The sequence below is a fragment of the Dendrobates tinctorius genome, unplaced genomic scaffold (genome assembly GCF_039654945.1).
Source record: "Dendrobates tinctorius isolate UK_male_01 unplaced genomic scaffold, ASM3965494v1 ptg000315l, whole genome shotgun sequence".
Classification (NCBI taxonomy): Eukaryota; Metazoa; Chordata; class Amphibia; order Anura; family Dendrobatidae; genus Dendrobates; species Dendrobates tinctorius.
In genome coordinates, this window is record NW_027361982.1 from 938,396 (window position 1) to 959,593 (window position 21,198).

General features: G+C 48.5%; 1 protein-coding gene across 1 annotated transcript; it reads left to right on the forward strand.

Annotated features, from left to right (window-relative positions):
• The first annotated feature begins 10,821 nt into the window (after positions 1–10,821).
• AP2S1 (adaptor related protein complex 2 subunit sigma 1) lies at positions 10,822–19,882 on the forward strand. Its single transcript, XM_073561179.1, has 5 exons — positions 10,822–10,972; positions 18,968–19,117; positions 19,223–19,336; positions 19,477–19,536; positions 19,616–19,882. The coding sequence occupies exons 1-5, from the start codon at positions 10,970–10,972 to the stop codon at positions 19,715–19,717; spliced, it is 429 nt and encodes a 142-aa protein (XP_073417280.1). The 5' UTR covers positions 10,822–10,969; the 3' UTR covers positions 19,718–19,882.
• The last annotated feature ends 1,316 nt before the right edge of the window (positions 19,883–21,198 follow it).

Genomic DNA, 21,198 nt, shown 5'->3' on the forward strand with positions numbered 1-21,198 from the left:
TAAAATCTCCCATAAGCACTATGTTGTATGTTTTCGAGAACAGAGATATCTGATGTAAAAGAGTTGATCCGTACAGACCCGGATTTAGGGGGGGGCCCAAGGGGCCCGGGCCCTGGGCCACCCACCAAGTGGGAGCCTCCCACCAATATAGGGATAAATATCTCAAAACATGTAAAATACACGTCTTTCTTTGCTGTGAACCGTTTCTAAAGATAAGAAACAAAAGAGAAACTATTGAAAGTGTAGGGACCTGGCTACGGTCCTACATCTCAGTGGCTGGCGCAGAGCGGCAGAGTCATGGCACCTGCGTCAGCATCCACTGACCTGGCTAGCCAGACTTCCTTAGTATCTGTACCTAATGCTTAGCTTATGGCATGCGGCAGCCTTCTCCGATCCCAACAGAAGCTTCTAGGCGCGCCGCGCTACCTATTCAGCTATATCGCTCCCTCGGATTAGACCAGATGAGAGTTTGTTCGGTTCAGCGACCTTCGAGGAAGGAGGCGGAGCCAGGATGTCAGCGCGAGAAGAGGATTCTCCACCGCGGAGCGCAGCAGGACTTCACTCTGGATCTTCAGTCACTGAAGATCCAGAGTGAAGTGGTTCAGTCTTCACAGTGTCACGGTGGGTGAGTATGATCTCTGTGTGTGTGTATCTTTCTTGCAGCTCCTGTCCTACACAGTACTATACTGTATATACAGGTCCACACTATATCCTGCATTACAGTGTGTCTGTGTATACTGTATGTATATAGTGTGGACCTGTTTACAGTATAGTGCTGTGTATACACTTTATACAGCCCCTCAGCCTCTATTCTATATACAGTCAGCACAGCAACAGCCTCTGGTATATACAGCCAGGTAAAGAGCCTCTGATATATACAGCCTGGCAGCCCCTCATATATATATATACAGCCCACTAGCCCAGCAGCAGCTTCTAATATATACAGCCCAGCAGCAGCCCCTCATATATACACTCACTGGCCACTTTATTAGGTACACCTGTCCAACTGTGTGTTAAGACTTAATTTCTAATCAGCCAATCACATGGCGGCAACTCAGTGCATTTAGGCATGTAGACATGGTCAAGACAATCTCCTGCAGTTCAAACCGAGCATCAGTATGGGGAAGAAAGGTGATTTGAGTGCCTTTGAACGTGGCATGATTGTTGGTGCCAGAAGGGCTGGTCTGAGAATTTCAGAAACTGCTGATCTACTGGGATTTTCACGCACAACCATCTCTAGGGTTTACAGAGAATGGTCCGAAAAAGAAAAAAAATCCAGTGAGCGGCAGTTCTGTGGCCGGAAATGCCATGTTGATGCCAGAGGTCAGAGGAGAATGGGCAGACTGGTTCGAGCTGATAGAAAGGCAACAGTGACTCAAATTGCCACCCGTTACAACCAAGGTAGGCAGAAGAGCATCTCTGAACGCACAGTGCGTCGAACTTTGAGGCAGATGGGCTACAGCAGCAGAAGACCACACTGGGTACCACTCCTCTCAGCTAAGAACAGGAAACTGAGGCTAAAATTTGCACAAGCTCATCGAAATTGGACAGTAGAAGATTGGAAAAACGTTGCCTGGTCTGATGAGTCTCGATTTCTGCTGCGACATTCGGATGGTAGGGTCAGAATTTGGCGTAAACAACATGAAAGCATGGATCCATCCTGCCTTGTATCAACGGTTCAGGCTGGTGGTGGTGGTGTCATGGTGTGGGGAATTTTTTCTGGGCACTCTTTGGGCCCCTTGGTACCAATTGAGCATCGTTGCAACGCCACAGCCTACCTGAGTATTGTTGCTGACCATGTCCATCCCTTTATGACCACAATGTACCCAACATCTGATGGCTACTTTCAGCAGGATAATGCGCCATGTCATAAAGCTCGAATCATCTCAGATTGGTTTCTTGAACATGACAATGCGTTTACTGTACTCAAATGGCCTCCTCAGTCACCAGATCTCAATCCAATAGAGCATCTTTGGGATGTGGTGGAACGGGAGATTCGCATCAGGGATGTGCAGCCGACAAATCTGCGCCAACTGTGTGATGCCATCATGTCAATATGGTCCAAAATCTCTGAGGAATGCTTCCAGCACCTTGTTGAATCTCTGCCACGAAGAATTGAGGCAGTTCTGAAGGCAAAAGGGGGTCCAACCCCTTACTAGCATGGTGTACCTAATAAAGTGGCCAGTGAGTGTATATATACAGTTCAGCAGAAGCCTCTCATACATATACAGCCCAGCAAAAGCCTCTCATGCATATACAGCCCAGCAGAAGCCTCTCATACATATAGAGCTCAGCAGCAGCCTCTGACATATAGAGCCCCGCAGCAGTCTTTGATATAGACAGCCCAAATTTCTACAATATACATACATACATATGCACATTTTTTAATCTTTATTTCCCGTTCATGACTTCAAGGGTTGACAAGGTCATTTTGTTACTTTTAGATTACCATCATGGACAATCGTGAAGGAGATAGGCACAGACATCGCACAAGAATTTGGGAGTCTGGGGCTTCTAAAAGACGTAAGGCAAAAAAAGCAACAATGAAATCAATAGAAGAGATAGTGAAGACAACAACAAAATTGGACAAGTTCTTCACTGTTCATTCAAGGCAAGTGTCAGAAAGGAGTAATTACCTTGTAGAATCTGATCAACCTGACAATGCTTCAGTGGAAATGGTTGCTGATCCTGGCAAAGAAAAGGCTGAAGTAGTAATGTGTACAACTGAAGAACACAAAGAAAAGGAGACTGCTAGTCCCACATCTTATGAAGAAGGTGAAGTTGAGGGCCCACGAGGGGGCGATGACATTGGACTTTGGCCATCCATTATTTCGGAACAGATGCGAGATTATTGGCTGAAAAGGGGTGTATCAACAATCCAGCACTGTGATGAAAGTTTGTTCATTGCACACTCAGTTCAGCAACCTAGAAAGGACTGCAATATTCCAAGGATGTGCACACTTGGGCTTTTCCGCCGTCAAAATGATAATGGAGAAGTCATAACGAGTTGGTTATGCTTCTCTCCCTCTAAAGGACGCATATACTGCTTCACGTGCAGATTGATGTGCTTTATTACAGCATCTGAGACTTCTCAGCTTTCGTCTAATGGATTCTGTGATTGGAAACATTCACAAGAAAGTATAAAAAGTCATGAGCAGTCAGCGGAACATCTGAACTCTACAATTGCTTCGAATATGAGGTTAAAAGCGATCGGGCGAATTGATACGGAGCTAACACAACAGGTGGAGGCTCAGGAGCATTATTGGAGGTCAGGTCAGTATTGAAACGAGTAGTAAATGTTATTCAGTTTACTGCCGAGTGTGGCTTAGCATTTAGAGGAGATAACGAATTGGTTGGATCAAATGGAAACTTTCTGGGCATTCTTGAACGCATCGCCCAGTACGACGACTTTCTTGCACAGCATATGTGGCACCCCTGAGGGAACACCTGACCGACCAGCCTCCAACACCTGCATCCCACACAAACACAGTAGTGAAGCAGAGTAACCTTCATGGCCCCCTGCTTGGAACACAAGAGTGCTGGGAGGTGGGTGGAGCTGAGAGAATATTAGGACTAGGTCAGTCTGTGAGAGAAGATCCCCAGAGAGGGATGGAGTGAAGGAAGTGCTGCAGCAGACTCCTGTGACCTGGAGCTGCTGGCACGGGAAAGAGAAATAGAAAGCCTGATTCACCAGAAGGAAGAAAGATTAGTGCGGAACGTAAGGAGAAGAAGAGAACTAAGGACTAGGGTCGGAGTGGAGCCCGTCCTCAAGTTCTAAGCGCATGGCCGGGGTCCGGTCCCCAAGGTTGTATGGATACTGATGGTCCTGCAGCAGACACCGGAGGAATAGAAGTTGTCACCACTTTATTCCCACCTAAGACTTGGGGGCACAACAGCAACGTGAGTGAGCCGGGACTTGATAGCTACAACATCATTGCTGCATCACACCACCTGTCCCAGAGAAGCAACCCTGCAGCGCTGATCAAACTGACCAGAAACCACAGGTGGCGTCACGAATCATCTCAACAACTTTATCCCCATCACTCTACCCCTTTTACATGGACGCCCAGGGCCACGGACCGGGTCACCGCTACTGTGACACTTCCCTCTGAGATACCGCCCTAGTACCGAGTACCCCACGGCCCTGGCGGGTGATCCATTTTGGCATCACAAACAGGATGACGAAGCCCCGTACCACCGGGTCCTGTGTGCTGAAGATTTATTGGACTTAAAATTGCTGAAAATGTGCAAAACAACCAAAATGATAGACTGCAAAATGGACTCTCAAAATGGACGCCGGCGCGGTGAAGAAGGGCGTGACAACATGGGTAGCCCCAAGAAAAGAGCGGGAACTGTCCTGGGCTTCCCCTGTCTGAACTTCTATGCAACAGCAACATGGCCCACCCCCAGAGGGGTTCGTATACTGGCTTGGTATGGAGGCAGAGGAAGAAGACGCCGCCCCAGGAAGGAGGAGCAAAGCCCTATGGCGGGAAAGGAGCCCAGGAAGGAGAGAGAACGCCAGGATGCCATGATGGAAGGAGGACGGAGGCCAGGAGAGTGCAGTGGAGAAGAACACCTCTCCACCGGCGCAGTGGTCACAAGCACTGGCCCGCTGGAAACCATGGACGTGGAGCAGCTGGAGGAAGGGATTGCCCAGCTGAATGACAGCCTGCAGCTGAGGCAGGACTTGCTGAAGCAGCAGAGGCAGCGTGCCCAGGAGGGGCCTGCTGAAGAGGTACCCGTCACCGCTGCACCAGCCTCATCGCCGGCAGCATCTACTACCCCCGCGGCACCCGTAACATCGCCGCCAGCGTTTGCTGCCGCCTCCACCCTGGCACCGCTGCCGGACGCCGCCGCCTGCCAGGAGGTGTTATCCTCGGGTCCAGGCACCGACATCGCTGTGGAGGCTGTGCTCCTGCCCGGACCTGATGCGGCTGTGTGGGTCCCGTCACTGGCACCTGCTGCTACCACCGACCTGACCTCTCCAACACCGGAGGATGCTCCACCTGACCTGCTGCCGATGCCTGCGGATGACATGAGCGGCCATGAGGAAAAAGGTACTGCCGTTGCCCCTAAGTCCTGGGAAGCCCTGTCAGGCCCCATCAGGTCCCCGCCTGTCCCAACAGTCACCGCAGCCTCCATGTCCATAGCAGTAGTGACACCAGCTGCACCCCCACCACCACAGTGCACACCAGCCACACAGACACCGGGTGTGAAATCCATGATCCTGATGCTAGGCAAGGTGCCTATGGACAGAAATGGTCCTGTGCTTGCACAGCCATCAAGTGGCAGCACCCAAGTTTTACCATGCAAGCGACCAAAGACCAGAACAGCTACCGCACCATCAACAGCTGCTGAGCTACCACCACAGGCAGCCATCCCTAAAGCCCAACAGGAGGACTATGGACAGTATATTAAGCCAGCAGGACACGGACACCCAGACAGCCTTCCCTGGAAGCAGCAAAAGAAGGTCGATTCCACCACCCCAGGAGGAGAAAAGCACTAAAAATGACTGCAACTAACTGAACTGTTACCAAGGAGGGTATTGGCACCATTGTGCCCCATTGTTTATCTTGTTTCCAGTTTTTGCCTAGTTTTTGGCAACAGTTTTCCCCTTTTATACAGAACTGCAGTGATCATGAACTTGAAATGATTCACAAACTTTCCTATAAATAGTTGCACCTCTTAAGGTGCTCTTTCTTGGTTTTACATGAACCTTCTTCAAATAAGGACTACCTCAGACCTGATACAGGAAAGATATATAGACCCCCCTTTTTAGCTTCGAGGACCTCACCAAGTGTCTCTTAAGTATAAAATTATCAATAAATTGGCTGCTGTGGCCGTTTACACCCAAGAATGGTTGTGATCTTTATTAGGGGGGGTGGGTATATCAGGAATCGACCTTACCAGAGTCAAGTATCAGCCGGACATGAACCGAAGTGGTAAGGAGAAGGCTGACATGACGATAGAAGGGAGGGACGAGACTGCTGCAGGGGGGGGAGGATGAGACGACGAATGAGAGGATAGGGGGCTAAGAAAGGGAAATGACATAGGGAGGTGGGGTTAAATGAGGACAAAAGGACAGGGCAAGGAGAGATTAATCCTCTTTGTCCTCAGGCGACCTACAAGGAAGAGGAAGAAATGGATTTATGTCTTTTTACATCAATTAAGGAATTTGCTCCTAAGACCTTGTGGGGGCATCACAACACATTAGGAGACCCCAATCAGAGGACAATAAAACATCCGGACTCCTTACCTATGAACTGGTCCAATATTTATGTTTCTCCCTCTCCCATAATCATAATTCTGCTTCACGTCACTTGTCTCATCTATTGCATTTTTTCTGTGCATAAATATGTGACTCTTCAGATTTTGCATTAGTCTATGCCTGATGAAGAGACCTGAGTAGTCTCGAAAGCTTGCAATGTGTTACCATCTTTTCAGTTAGCCATTAAAAGGTATCAACCACTGAGGACTCTCAATTCTGAATATTTTTCTACCTCAGACCTGGAGTTCTGCTCCAATTCCAAGTACACTGCAAGACATCCTGGCTGGACCAGTGTCTATATCACCCAAGAATGATTGCCCTTAATGTCTTAATAATTAATGCTTAGTATTTTATAGTGAAAGCATTTCTTCTACAAGAATAGGTTGTAGTGGTAGCCTCTAACAAAAATGTTGATAGCAGTATAGTTATGGCATTAGAACAGATTTTCTATAGGATTTAGTCGGTAGTAATGTTTTAATAAAAAAAATATGTGAAACTCTGAATAAAAATTTTGAATTCCGGTGACGAACCAGAAGTTAGCGGTTGTCACCTATGGGTCTAGAAGAAACAGCAGAATGTGAAAATGTGAATGACAAAAGAAAAAGGTGTTGAAGTGAAAATGGTAATACTTGAACTGGTAGTGAACTCCTTAGCAACGGTTACTGCCAATAGCACTTTAAATTAGGTAAAATGTTAAATTATAGGTAGTCTGTTAACTTGTTCTGCAACGTTTAAGAATCAGTGCCTCCCATATTGGGAAGTTTAGTTTAAAAATTGTTTACTTGTTAAAATGCATTTTAAAAATTTTGTATGTTCCTTATGTAACATCTTGCTACTCATTTGTTTACAGCCTTCGGACGTGCTGCGGTTAACGAAGGGGGTATGTGGCGCCCCTGAGGGTTCAGTTGCCACAGAGTTACTGCACCTCCTCCTGAGGTGTAGTATCCCACTCTCCAGGTAAGATGGGAACACCTGACTAGCCTCCAACACCTGCATCCCACACAAACACAGTAGTGTAGCAGAGCAACCTTCATGGCCCCCTGCTTGGAACACAAAGAGTGCTGGGAGGTGGGTGGAGCTGAGACTGCATATGAGAGCGGGAGAATATTAGGACTAGGTCAGTCTGTGAGAGAAGATCCCCAGAGAGGGATGGAGTGAAGGAAGTGCTACAGCAGACTCCTGTGACCTGGAGCTGCTGGCACGGGAAAGAGAAATAGAAAGCCTGATTCTCCAGAAGGAAGAAAGATTAGTGCTGAACGTAAGGAGAAGAAGAGAACTAAGGACTAGGGTCGGAGTGGAGCCCTTCCTGGAGTTCTAAGTGCATGGCCGGGGTCCGGTCCCCGAGGTTGTATGGATACTGATGGTCCTGTAGCAGACACCGGAGGAATAGAAGTTGTCACCACTTTATTCCCACCGAAGACTTGGGGGCACAACAGCAACGTGAGTGAGCCGGAACTTGATAGCAAGGAGTCCCCAAAGCAGGCTACAGCTGTCTGCCGTACAAGTAGAGTTCGAAGAAACATCTGAAAGGAGGAACTTGGGTTTAGCACACAACTACAAGTACTTCAGTTTAAGCGCTAGTGAGGAGACGTTCAGAACAGGCACACGAAAGGGAGAGCTGGAAAGGCTAATTCCATCTGCCTGGGAGTTGGCTGAGCCCCTGATCTGGAGACCGCGGCATGGAAGCGGGCACCTGTCTGTGCCAAGAACGTGAGTAAAAGAACTGGAACTGCATTCATCTGTCTCATTGCCTTCTTCCTGCGCCAACCCACTCAGCACTGCTACATCTTTGTGCCTAACACTGCACCATCTGCTTCTCCTCACTATCTCCTCCTTTGCCAACCTCCTCTACTCTGCCCTGGGACTACAGCCCTACCTGTGGAGGGCTACAACATCATTGCTGCACCACACCATCTGTCCCAGAGAAGCAACCCTGCAGCGCTGGTCAAACTGACCAGAAACCACAGGTGGCGTCACAAATCATCTCAACAACTTTATCCCCATCACTCTACCCCTTTTACATGGACGCCCAGGGCCACAGACCGGGTCACCGCTAATGTGACACTTCCCTCTGAGATACCGGCCCGGTACCGAGTACCCCATGGCCCTGGCAGGCGATCCACATATCAAAACTCAAGCCAATCGCGGCAAGGGTCATACAAACTACCTGTTATCTACAATTATGGAAGAAATGATCAATGTAATGGGTGAACAAGTCCTCAGAGAAATTATTTCTCGAGTTAACAAATCAAAATTCTATTCCATCTCTTTGGACTCCACACCCGATGCAGCTCACGTTGACCAACTAACCCTTGTATTGAGGTATATGGAGAAAGATGGTCCTGTGGGACTCTTGTAACATTCATGGCAAACAAAGGCCATGGTGCTCAAGACATGTTCAATGCCTTGTTGGAATTTTTGAAGAGACATGACCTAGACCTGGGAAATTGCCGCGGTCAAAGTTATGACAATGCATCTGCAATGAGTGGCAAATACAACGGCCTGCAAGCCAAAGTGAGAGAGAAGAACAATCTTGCATCCTGGATTCCTTGTACGGCACACTCTTTAAATCTGGTTGCTAAAAATGCTGTAGAAAGCTGCTCGAGTGCTGTACATTTTTTTAACTTCCTTGAAAAGCTGTTCCTCTTCTTCACAGTTTCTACGCATCGGCATCATCTCCTGACTGAGGCTTTGAAAAATATTGACTCAGCAACAGCATTGACTCTCAAACGTGTCACAACAACGCGTTGGTCCTGCAGAGCTGACGCTACTAAGGCTCTTAAGCATGACTATCAGTAGATTAACTGTTTAAAGATGTACTTTAACAGATTGCTGATGACTTTGAAGAAAAAAGCTGTGTAAGGTGTGAAGCAGAAAGACTGTTAAGACAACTGAATCAGCTTGAAATTGGCATTAACACCACCTTCTGGAATGATATCCTGCAAAGAACAGATGCTACTAGTAAAAATCTACAACACACAAAACTCAATCTAAACACTGCTATGGCGTCACTGACCAACTTAAAAAATTATCATGCATCAATGCGTGACGCCTTCAAAATATATAAGAAGCAAGAGCTGTCTGGTTCATCGGACTATGTTCAGACGATAACTCAACACAGGCACCGAAACGTGTGTCTCAATTCATTGGATTATGGCCATACGGAATAAGTACAACTCAGCCCTTCTGATAAATACAGAACAGAAAACTTTCTTGCCTATCATTGATCAGTTTATCGCTTCTCTTGACCAACGTCTTCAAGCATATTGAGATCTATCAAGCAAATTTAGCTTTTTTAGCCATCTGAAAGAATTATCTTCAGACAAGCCTATTGGCCACAGCAGAGCAACTCGTCAGGTCTTATTCAGATGACTTGGACATTAGATTTATCGATGAACTGTGTCAGTTTGTAACATTTGCCAATTTATTCACAGGCGAGGAGCCAAAAGATATCAGCACTGAAAGGGTGTGCAGGACACTTTCCCAAATATTGAGATAGCTCTAAGGATATATCTAAATTTGATGGTAACAAACTGCAGTGGTGATCGTTCCTTCTCAAAACTCAAATTAGTTGAAAACCGATTAAGGACATCCATGAAGCAGGAACGACTTGTAAATTTGGCTATCATGAGCATCGAGTCAGATATACTGCGTGAATTGGATTTTAGTGACATCATTAGTGATTTTGCAGCACGAAAATCAAAGAAAGTGCCTGCATAGTAAAAAATGAATGATTTTACCTGTATTACTCTGCGTAAATGATTTTTGTAAATAAACTTGCGCTCGTATCAATTTGTGTTTTTGCATTACATACTGCAACACCTAGAAAAATGGGCCTCCCTCCAAAATGGGCCCCGAGCCACCCACCTCTTAAATCCGGCCGTTTAGCGTCCTGAACTCAGCGCATGTAACTACAACCGAAATGCTGCTGTGTGATGTGCGATATGTTAGCATTTGGGGCCCCATTTTAACTTTGCCTAGGGCCCCACTTTGCCTAAAACCGGCCCTGCATATCACACAATGTACAGGTGACATATTGCACACTATACGGGCAGGTACAGATTGGGGCGGAAATTCAGCCCTGGCATTTGAAATCACACAGGCCCATGCTGTCCCCTCCACCCTGAGCACCAGATGGAATATATTACTAATATTACCCTGGATGAAGGAAAGGAATATTTACTACCAGACCAATCTTTCTAATGATACCTGTGACCTGCTGGGGTAAGTGATGGAGTCATCTCAACTTTGCGCTCCATCACAACTCTTAACAGTATGGGTGTCTTGAGAACACAGATTCTGTTAACAACATAGCAGAAATGGCGGCCCACGACCAGACAGGCCCTTCTGGCATTTGCCAGAATTGCTAGATGGCCAGTCCGGCCCTGTATATGAGTGACATATTGCACAAATGTACAACATATCGCACAATATACAGTTGATATATCACAACTTACAGGTGACATTTCGCACAATCTACAGGTGACATTGCAGAATGTATGAGATGACACAGAACAAGACTCAGCGATTTTCCGCCTTTATCTAGCACTGCTCCCCCTGCTGGCCGCTCTGCATCTTCGCACTGACAGCCACACTCTGACGTCACTTCCTGGTATAATCTTAAAGCAGTATGGGAATTGTAGTTTCTATTGGAAATCCGGAGCGGGTGACAGGAAAGGAAGAAAAGGGAGAGGCAGCGACATGGTAAGGAGCGGGCACTGGTATCATTCATTGTAAGGTTACTGTCTGATCACCCGGTACTGCGCATCGCCTGTAGTGTCCGCAGCGTGTCATAGTCGGCATCTCTCTGTGTAGGAGGACATCGCCTACAGCGGCTCCGTATATACAGACTATATACACAGCCAAACACTGCAAGCATCCCGGGTATCACACACATAGTGTCCGCATCCCCCTGTATAACGTGTACAACCCCCGCTACCTCTGTATGTGGTGTACAGCCCCCCCCCCCCCGCTACCTCTGTATGTGGTGTACAGCCCCCCCCCCCGCTACCTCTGTATGTGGTGTACAGCCCCCCCGCTACCTCTGTATGTGGTGTACAGCCCCCCCCCCCGCTACCTCTGTATGTGGTGCACAGCCCCCCCCCCCGCTACCTCTGTATGTGGTGTACAGCCCCCCCCCCCGCTACCTCTGTATGTGGTGCACAGCCCCCCCCCCCGCTACCTCTGTATGTGGTGTACAGCCCCCCCGCTACCTCTGTATGTGGTGTACAGCCCCCCCCGCTACCTCTGTATGTGGTGTACAGCCCCCCCCGCTACCTCTGTATGTGGTGTACAGCCCCCCCCGCTACCTCTGTATGTGGTGTACAGCCCCCCCGCTACCTCTGTATGTGGTGTACAGCCCCCCCCCGCTACCTCTGTATGTGGTGTACAGCCCCCCCCCCGCTACCTCTGTATGTGGTGTACAGCCCCCCCCCCGCTACCTCTGTATGTGGTGTACAGCCCCCCCCCGCTACCTCTGTATGTGGTGTACAGCCCCCCCCCGCTACCTCTGTATGTGGTGTACAGCCCCCCCCCGCTACCTCTGTATGTGGTGTACAGCCCCCCCCGCTACCTCTGTATGTGGTGTACAGCCCCCCCCCGCTACCTCTGTATGTGGTGTACAGCCCCCCCGCTACCTCTGTATGTGGTGTACAGCCCCCCCCCGCTACCTCTGTATGTGGTGTACAGCCCCCCCCCGCTACCTCTGTATGTGGTGTACAGCCCCCCCCGCTACCTCTGTATGTGGTGTACAGCCCCCCCCCGCTACCTCTGTATGTGGTGTACAGCCCCCCCCGCTACCTCTGTATGTGGTGTACAGGCCCGCCCGCCCGCTACCTCTGTATGTGGTGTACAGCCCCTTCCCGCTACCTCTATATGTGGTGCACAGCCCCCCTCCCCGCTACCTCTGTATGTGGTGTACAGCCCCTCCCCGCTACCTCTGTATGTGGTGTACAGCCCCCCCCCGCTACCTCTGTATGTGGTGTACAGCCCCCCCCCCGCTACCTCTGTATGTGGTGTACAGCCCCCCCCCCGCTACCTCTGTATGTGGTGTACAGCCCCCCCCCCGCTACCTCTGTATGTGGTGTACAGCCCCCCCCCCGCTACCTCTGTATGTGGTGTACAGCCCCCCCCCGCTACCTCTGTATGTGGTGCACAGCCCCTCCCCGCTACCTCTGTATGTGGTGTACAGCCCCCCCCGCTACCTCTGTATGTGGTGTACAGCCCCCCCCGCTACCTCTGTATGTGGTGTACAGCCCCCCCCGCTACCTCTGTATGTGGTGTACAGCCCCCCCCCGCTACCTCTGTATGTGGTGTACAGCCCCCCCGCTACCTCTGTATGTGGTGTACAGCCCCCCCGCTACCTCTGTATGTGGTGTACAGCCCCCCCCCGCTACCTCTGTATGTGGTGTACAGCCCCCCCCGCTACCTCTGTATGTGGTGTACAGCCCCCCCCCCGCTACCTCTGTATGTGGTGTACAGCCCCCCCCCCGCTACCTCTGTATGTGGTGTACAGCCCCCCCCCCGCTACCTCTGTATGTGGTGTACAGCCCCCCCCCGCTACCTCTGTATGTGGTGTACAGCCCCCCCGCTACCTCTGTATGTGGTGTACAGCCCCCCCCCGCTACCTCTGTATGTGGTGTACAGCCCCCCCCCGCTACCTCTGTATGTGGTGTACAGGCCCGCCCGCCCGCTACCTCTGTATGTGGTGTACAGCCCCTTCCCGCTACCTCTATATGTGGTGCACAGCCCCCCTCCCCGCTACCTCTGTATGTGGTGTACAGCCCCTCCCCGCTACCTCTGTATGTGGTGTACAGCCCCCCCCGCTACCTCTGTATGTGGTGTACAGCCCCCCCCGCTACCTCTGTATGTGGTGTACAGCCCCCCCCCGCTACCTCTGTATGTGGTGTACAGCCCCCCCCCCGCTACCTCTGTATGTGGTGTACAGCCCCCCCCCCGCTACCTCTGTATGTGGTGTACAGCCCCCCCCCCCGCTACCTCTGTATGTGGTGTACAGCCCCCCCCCCGCTACCTCTGTATGTGGTGTACAGCCCCCCCCGCTACCTCTGTATGTGGTGTACAGCCCCCCCCCGCTACCTCTGTATGTGGTGTACAGCCCCTCCCCGCTACCTCTGTATGTGGTGTACAGCCCCTCGGTTACCTCTGTATATGGTGTACATTAGGGTGACCGCAAAAAATCGATGTCGGAATTTTGTCCGTCTGGATCCCACAAAACGATTCCGCTTTCCAGATATTGAGAGAGCCAAAATTTGAGCTCGATCAAACGACGTTAACCCGTGCCGCTCGTCGCTCAAAGTTTGAAAAAATCCAAATTGAGGTATTTTAAGATTTAGGTATTTTGCATAGTCTGTTAGACTATAAAGAATGTGACAACAACATTGCAGAAATAGCCCTGACCAAATTTTCGAACCATTTGTGGTATTTGAATGCAGAGTTGGTGGGATTATCGTTTTTTGATCCCACCATTACAGACAATGAAAAGTTGTTAATGGCTAATAAATTGCTCAGTAGCACAGATGAACCATCAGAGCACGCTAGGGTTGTAAATCCAAAAGTTAGGAAAGAAAAATTAAAAGAGGTAGGAAGTAACCGACTTTAACGACCTTCTGACAAAAGATGAAGAACAAAAGCAATATGTCCTGCAAGTTGTAAGCAAATGCCGAGCATTATATTCTGACGTTTCAAAAACTACTTTAACAAAAGCTCTAGAATAGATTAGATAACTATGTAAAATTATCAACTCATGTAGGTTAGCGTGCTCTGATGGTTCATCTGTGCTACTGAGCAATTTATTAGCCATTAACAACTTTTCATTGTCTGTAATGGTGGGATCAAAAAACGATAATCCCACCAACTCTGCATTCAAATACCACAAATGGTTCGAAAATTTGGTCAGGGCTATTTCTGCAATGTTGTCACATTCTTTATAGTCTAACAGACTATGCAAAATACCTAAATCTTAAAATACCTCAATTTGGATTTTTTCAAACTTTGAGCGACGAGCGGCACGGGTTAACGTCGTTTGATCGAGCTCAAATTTTGGCACTCTCAATATCTGGAAAGGGGAATCGTTTTGTGGGGTCCAGACGGACAAAATTCCGACATTTTTTTACCCCCCATATGAGATCCGGTCACCCTAGTGTACAGCCTCCTCTCGGCTACCTCTGTATATGGTGTACAGCCTCTCCGCTACCTCTGTATATGGTGTACAGCCCCCCCCTCCGCTACCTCTGTATATGGTGTACAACCCCCTCCGCTACCTCTGTATATGGTGTACAACCCCCTCCGCTACCTCTGTACATGGTGTACAACCCCCTCCGCTACCTCTGTATGTGGTGTACAGCCCCTCGGCTACCTCTGTATGTGGTGTACAGCCTCCTCTCGGCTACCTCTGTATGTGGTGTACAGCCTCCTCTCGGCTACCTCTGTATATGGTGTACAGCCTCCTCTCGGCTACCTCTGTATATGGTGTACAGCCTCCTCTCGGCTACCTCTGTATATGGTGTACAGCCTCCTCTCGGCTACCTCTGTATATGGTGTACAGCCCCTCGGCTACCTCTGTATGTGGTGTACAGCCTCCTCTCGGCTACCTCTGTATGTGGTGTACAGCCTCCTCTCGGCTACCTCTGTATATGGTGTACAGCCTCCTCTCGGCTACCTCTGTATATGGTGTACAGCCTCCTCTCGGCTACCTCTACATTATTTTCATTATAGTGGGTGAAAAAAATTTTGAAATAATTTACGCTGCAGATGTAAAATGTCTAAATCTGCACGGAAAAAATAAGCAACGTGTGCATTAGAATTCAGAAATTGAATTCACTTTGCAAACACCGTAAAATACAGATTTTTTAAAAAAAAATTTATCCGAGGTAAAAGCTCTTCGTGTAAATATTGGCTAATACTTTGCTGACGTCTCCTTTTGACTTTCTGAAATAATTCCTTTTTTTTTTTTGGGTCGGGTCTATCAGTGCGGCATGTATAGATCTTTGCCGGCTCCTCCTTGCATTCGTACTACATCTGTCAGATAAATGGGAGCATCTCCTGTGTACAGCGCCCTCTTCAGGTCGCCACAGATTGCCACTTGGGTTTAGTACTGGGCTCAGGTTCGTACGTTCAGAATTTCCATCTTCTTTTGGTGATTTGGAGGTCACATAGGGTCATTGTTGTGCTGAAAAAAATGAAGTTCCTCTTCATCTTCATTTTTTTTTTTTTTTTAGCTGGGGCCTGAAGATAAAATTCACTGACATTTGGGACAGTTCATGATTCTCTCCATCTTGACTAAAGCCCCAGTTCCAGCTGCCGAAGAACAACCCCAGAGCTCACTGCTGCCTCCACCATGCCTCACTGCTCCCTCTTGGTCTTATCAGACATAACTTATTCCCCACTTGATTTTAGAAGCTATTTTTTTTAAAAATAGCAAAAACCTGACATTTTATCAAGGGTGTGTAGACTTTTATATCCACTGTATATGATATACACATCACTTTATTGCGTCTATATATTACAGCATATGCCAAGGTTTTAGGCAGGTGTGGCGAAAATGCTGCAAAGAAGTTCTAAAAAATAGACGTGAGAATAGTTTATTTTCATCATTTTATTACTTCTTTACTCACTTATCTATCTCCGGTATTTCCACAATGCTTTATAGACATCGTCACTGTCCCCGATGGGGCTCACAATCTAAATTCCCTATCAGTTTGTCTTTGGAATGTGGGAGGAAACCGGAGAACCCGGAGGAAACCCACGCAAACACGGGGAGAACATACAAACTCCCTGCAGATGTCCTTAGTAGTGGGATTTAAACCCAGGACCCAAGCGCTGCAAAGCAACAGTGTTAACCACTGTGCCACAGTTGTTAACCGTATAGTGTTAACATCTGAGCCACAATACAATTGTAACCACTTAGTCACCATGTTGCCCTTAAAATGTAAAGTGAATGAAGAAACAAGAAATGCCAATCCCATCATTATCCGGTGACTGCTCGTCGCCTCCATCATTTCTTCTTGTCACTTATAAACAATGACTATTTCCACCTTCTTATGAGAATAATGATCATTATCACCTTTCTGGTATAATTGTTAAGTAATACACTTGGCGAGAGGCGCTCCCCAGGTGCTGATGGCGGTGGTCGACGGGCGCTCCCCAGGTGCTGATGGCGGTGGTCGACGGGCGCTCCCCAGGTGCTGATGGCGGTGGTCGACGGGCGCTCCCCAGGTGCTGATGGCGGGGGTCGACGGGCGCTCCCCAGGTGTTGATGGCGGGGGTCGACGGGCGCTCCCCAGGTGCCATCGGTGGGGGCGACGGGCATTCCCCGGGTGCTGATGACTGTTACGTTTTTCTTTTCTTCAGTCACTTAAAGGGAATCTGTCACCCCATTTTTCGCTTATCAGCTGCCGGCACCGCCATCAGCAGCTTAGCTACGGCATTCGATATTGCTGTAGATAAGCCCCTGATGTAACCTGAAAGAGAAGAAAAATGAGTTATATTATACTCACCCCAGGTCCGATTTTGGTCCGATGGGTGTTGCGGTCCGGTGCCTCCCTTGTAGCGATGACGTCCTCTTTGCTTCCTGTTGCGGCTCCGGCGCAGGCATACTTTATCTGCCCTGTTGAGGGGAAAGCAGAGTACTGCAGTGCGCAGGCGCCAGACCAGGTCAGAAAGGTCCAGCGCCTGCACACTGCAGTACTCTGCTTTCCCCTCAACAGGGCAGATAAAGTATGCCTGCGCCGGAGCCGCGACAGGAAGCAAAGAAGAGGACGTCATCGCTAGAAGATGGGAGGCGCCAGACCGGACCGCGACACCCATCGGACCCGGACCGCCCCCAGGTGAGTATAATCTAACTCGTTTTTCTTCTCTTTCAGGTTACATCGGGGGGGGGGGCTTATCTATATAGTAACATAGTTTTGAAGGCTGAAGGAAGACCTTATGTCCATCTAGTTCAGCCTATTTTTAGTGCAGCTGTTCTGCATTGTTGATCCTGGGGAAGGCAAAAAACCCACAGAGTAGAAGACAATTTTCTCCATAGGGAAAAAAATTCCTTCCCCCTAAGCTGGGTCAACCATCTACCTATAATATTCTGTTATTCGTAACCTTCTATATTGTTACTCACAAGAAAAGCATCCATTCCTTTCTTAAATTCATTCAGTGAGTTGGCCATCACCACTTCCTCAGGAAGAGAATTCCAGAGCCTCACTGCTCTTACCGTGAAGAACCTTCTTCTATGCTGGTGCAGAAATTGTCTTTCCTCCAAACGAAGAGAATGCCCCCTTGTTTTTGTCATAGTCCTTGGTACAAACAGTTCATTGGAGAGATCTCTGTATTGCCCTCTGATATACTTGTACATATATATTAAGTCCCCCCTAAGTCTTCTCTTTTCTAGAGTAAATAGACCTAATTTTGATAACCTTTCTGGGTATTGTAGTGAACCAACTCCATTTATCATTTTAGTAGCCCGCCTTTGAACCCTTTCAAGTTCAGTAATGTCTTTCTTGAGCACCGGCGTCCAAAATTGCACACAATACTCCAAGTGTGGTCTGACGAGTGATTTGTACAGAGGGAGAATTATGTTTTCATCTCGTGTCCCCAGACCTCTTCTAATGCATCCCATGACCCTATTTGCTTTGGTGGCAGCTGCCTGACACTGGGCACTCCAATTTAGCTTCTTATTGACTAAGATGCCTAAAGGGCATGTCACACTAAGAGATATCGCTAGCAATATCGCTATAACTTGTGACGTTATAGCGATATTGCTAGCGATATCTCTGTGTCTGATACTTACCTCCGACCGGCTCCCCTGCTGGTTATCGCTGATCGCGCGAGAACGTTCAGGACTGTTTCTCGTCGTCAGCTTCCTGTGGCGCTTCCTGCTGTGAGGACGAGCGACGCGTGGAGCCGGGCGGGAGAACGCAGGATCGCCTGGTGTGACAGGTAAGTAGCGACCCCCGTCCCCAGCGATGTCGCTGGTGAGATCTGCCTGTGTGGCAGCTCACTAGCGACCACTTAGCGATGTACCAGCGATCCTGACCGCGTCATATCGCTGGTCGGGATCGCTGGACATCGCTAAGTGTGACAGTACCTTAAGTCTTTTTCCATGTCTGATTTCCCCAGCAGTTTCCCATTTAGTAAGTAATTGTAGCATCTGTTTCTCCTTCCCATGTGCATAACCTTACACTTATCTGTGTTAAACCTCATTTGCCATTTTTCAGCCCAATTCTCCAATTTACTCAAATCTGTCTGTAGTTGCAAACTGTCCTCCTTTGTGTTAACGACCTTACAGAGTTTTGTATCATCTGCAAATACTGATATTTTACTGTGTAAGCTATCCACTAGATCATTAATAAATATATTAAATAGTAGGGGGCCCAATACAGAACCCTGTGGTACCCCACTAGTAACCCTGGCCCAATCTGAGTATGCCCCATTAATAACCACTCTTTGTTTTCTATCACTAAGCCAGCTACCTACCTGTAGCTAAGCCCCTGATGATGGTGCCGGCAGCTGATAGTTCACAAATGTGGTGACAGATTTCCTTTAACATTTTGTTAATTGATAATAGATTATTTATCACTTCTATGTATGAAGTTTCTTACTCATCAGCATTTCCACCTGCCTAACACTTTTGCACAGCGCTGTACCTCTTCTATAGATGTTATTTTTTTCTGGTTGTCCCTCTTTCCGCAGATCCGCTTCATCCTTATCCAGAATCGCGCCGGTAAGACTCGCCTGGCCAAGTGGTACATGCAGTTTGATGACGATGAGAAGCAGAAGCTCATAGAGGAGGTCCACGCCGTGGTGACCGTCCGCGACGCCAAGCACACAAACTTTGTGGAGGTAAGAAGTGCGCGGCGTAGACCCAGTGGTGCTGCTCTTCATCTTTTTATCTTCTGTCGCCATCTTTTTTTACATTTTCCCCCCCCCTTTTTTTTTTTTTCCCAGTTTAGGAATTTTAAGATTATTTACCGTCGCTACGCCGGCCTCTACTTCTGTATCTGTGTGGACGTGACCGACAATAACCTGGCCTACCTAGAAGCTATCCACAACTTTGTAGAGGTGAGGTTTTTGGGGCCTCAGTGACCTACTTGTATTGCTGTGCGTCGGGGGCGGAGCCTCGGTGATTTTCTTCATCCTCCATCTTGTATTTCGCTGTCGGTGCCTTGGTGACTCTCCTTGCACTCCATCTTGTTTCCTAGGTGCTGAATGAATACTTCCACAATGTCTGTGAGTTGGATTTAGTCTTTAACTTCTATAAGGTGAGTCCATACGTCTCTGTTCTGCCCAATTGCTGTGCTGCCCTCGGCCCGTGCCTCACGCACTCTCCACTTCCCCCAGGTGTACACGGTGGTGGATGAGATGTTTCTGGCCGGTGAGATTCGGGAAACGAGCCAAACCAAGGTTCTCAAACAGCTGCTGATGCTACAGTCCCTGGAGTGACTCCGCCTCTTGTCATGTGACTACATTCCATCCTGTGTACACGCCCCCGGACCTCCCCTGCTGTGCTGACCCCGCCCCCACTCTGCTCAACATAGACAAATGGACTTCGTTTTTCTTTTTTGTACATTCTAAGTGTGAAAACAAATAAAATGTAACAAATGTGAATGAGGCACGGTCACTTGTTATACCCACCGGGCAGGGGTGGGCGGCACGGTCACTTGTCATACCCACAGGGGAGGGGTGGGCGGCACGGTCACTTGTGATACACCTGGGGGAAGGGGAGGCAGCCCAGTCACTCGTCATAACCCCGGGGGGAGGGGTGGACGGCCCAGACACTCGTCATAACCCCGGGGGGAGGGGTGGACGGCCCGCCGGTCACTCGTCATAACCCCGGGGGGGGGGAGGGGTGGACGGTGACAAGATCATACCCATGGGAGGGAAAGTGTCCTGGTCAAACGTCATTTTGGGGGCAGATGAAGTGGCAGGATGAGATGACAGTGTGGGATAGGCGATGTGTCAGGGGCGTGGATCTGCGTTGCACTGATGATCGTGCATCTGTTTTTCCACTTTTTTTTTTTTTTTTATATATATAAATATCAGAGGGATTCCGGCCGTTCACGAGTCTCGGCCATGGAGGCAATGAGGATATTCACTTTGCTCTGCCTGTTATTTGCTACCTGTAGTAAAAAAAAAAAAAAAAAAAAGTATTTTCTGTCTTAAAAATAATCATGTCTCCATCTTACCCTATTCACTGTAGTCAATCTAACATTCCAAACAAGAGGTGCTGCAATGTAAAGCATGGGGGAAAATGTGCATCCTAATGGTCTGCTGAGAATGCTTGCAGTTGAGCTGGAGTTACTGATCAGCGCGGTGTCGGATGGGTGGGGGTCCTGCAGCTTGGACATAATGTGCTGCTGTAACGTTGTAGGATGTGAGTTTTCCTTTAACTCATCTGGGATCTGGAGGATGAAAATCCAATTACATCTTATAATCGCTCAGGTCCTAAAATCCCATCAGGCGGTTTGGGGTTTAACCCCCTTTTGACCGCCCACTACTTTCCTGCCCTGGATTAGCAGCCTGCGGCTCTGTGAGCTCCCTGCAGTCATCATGGGATACAATGGGGAAGGACCATTTATAGGGATAACGCCACATAAATCTGTTTAATGACCGGCAAATCTCCTTATAGTGACTGTGTGTGCTGACCGTCCGGAGACGGCAATGATTAATTCACACTGGCCAAGAAGCCACGAGTTCTGTTACTCTGGAAGCCACGAGTTCGATTACTCTGCTGCCTAAGAAGTGTTGTAAGGAAATAATTTTGCTGATCTCCTGGAATCAGGGCAGGAGGAAACTGGAGGATTTCCTGTTTTTCTGGTAATTTCCAGCCAAATTCATAATTTGTAATTGCTGTTCTACCTCAAGCGTCCACTGTGGGGCGATAAAGCATAACAATCTGAAATTTGTGTATTCCAATCAAGCGC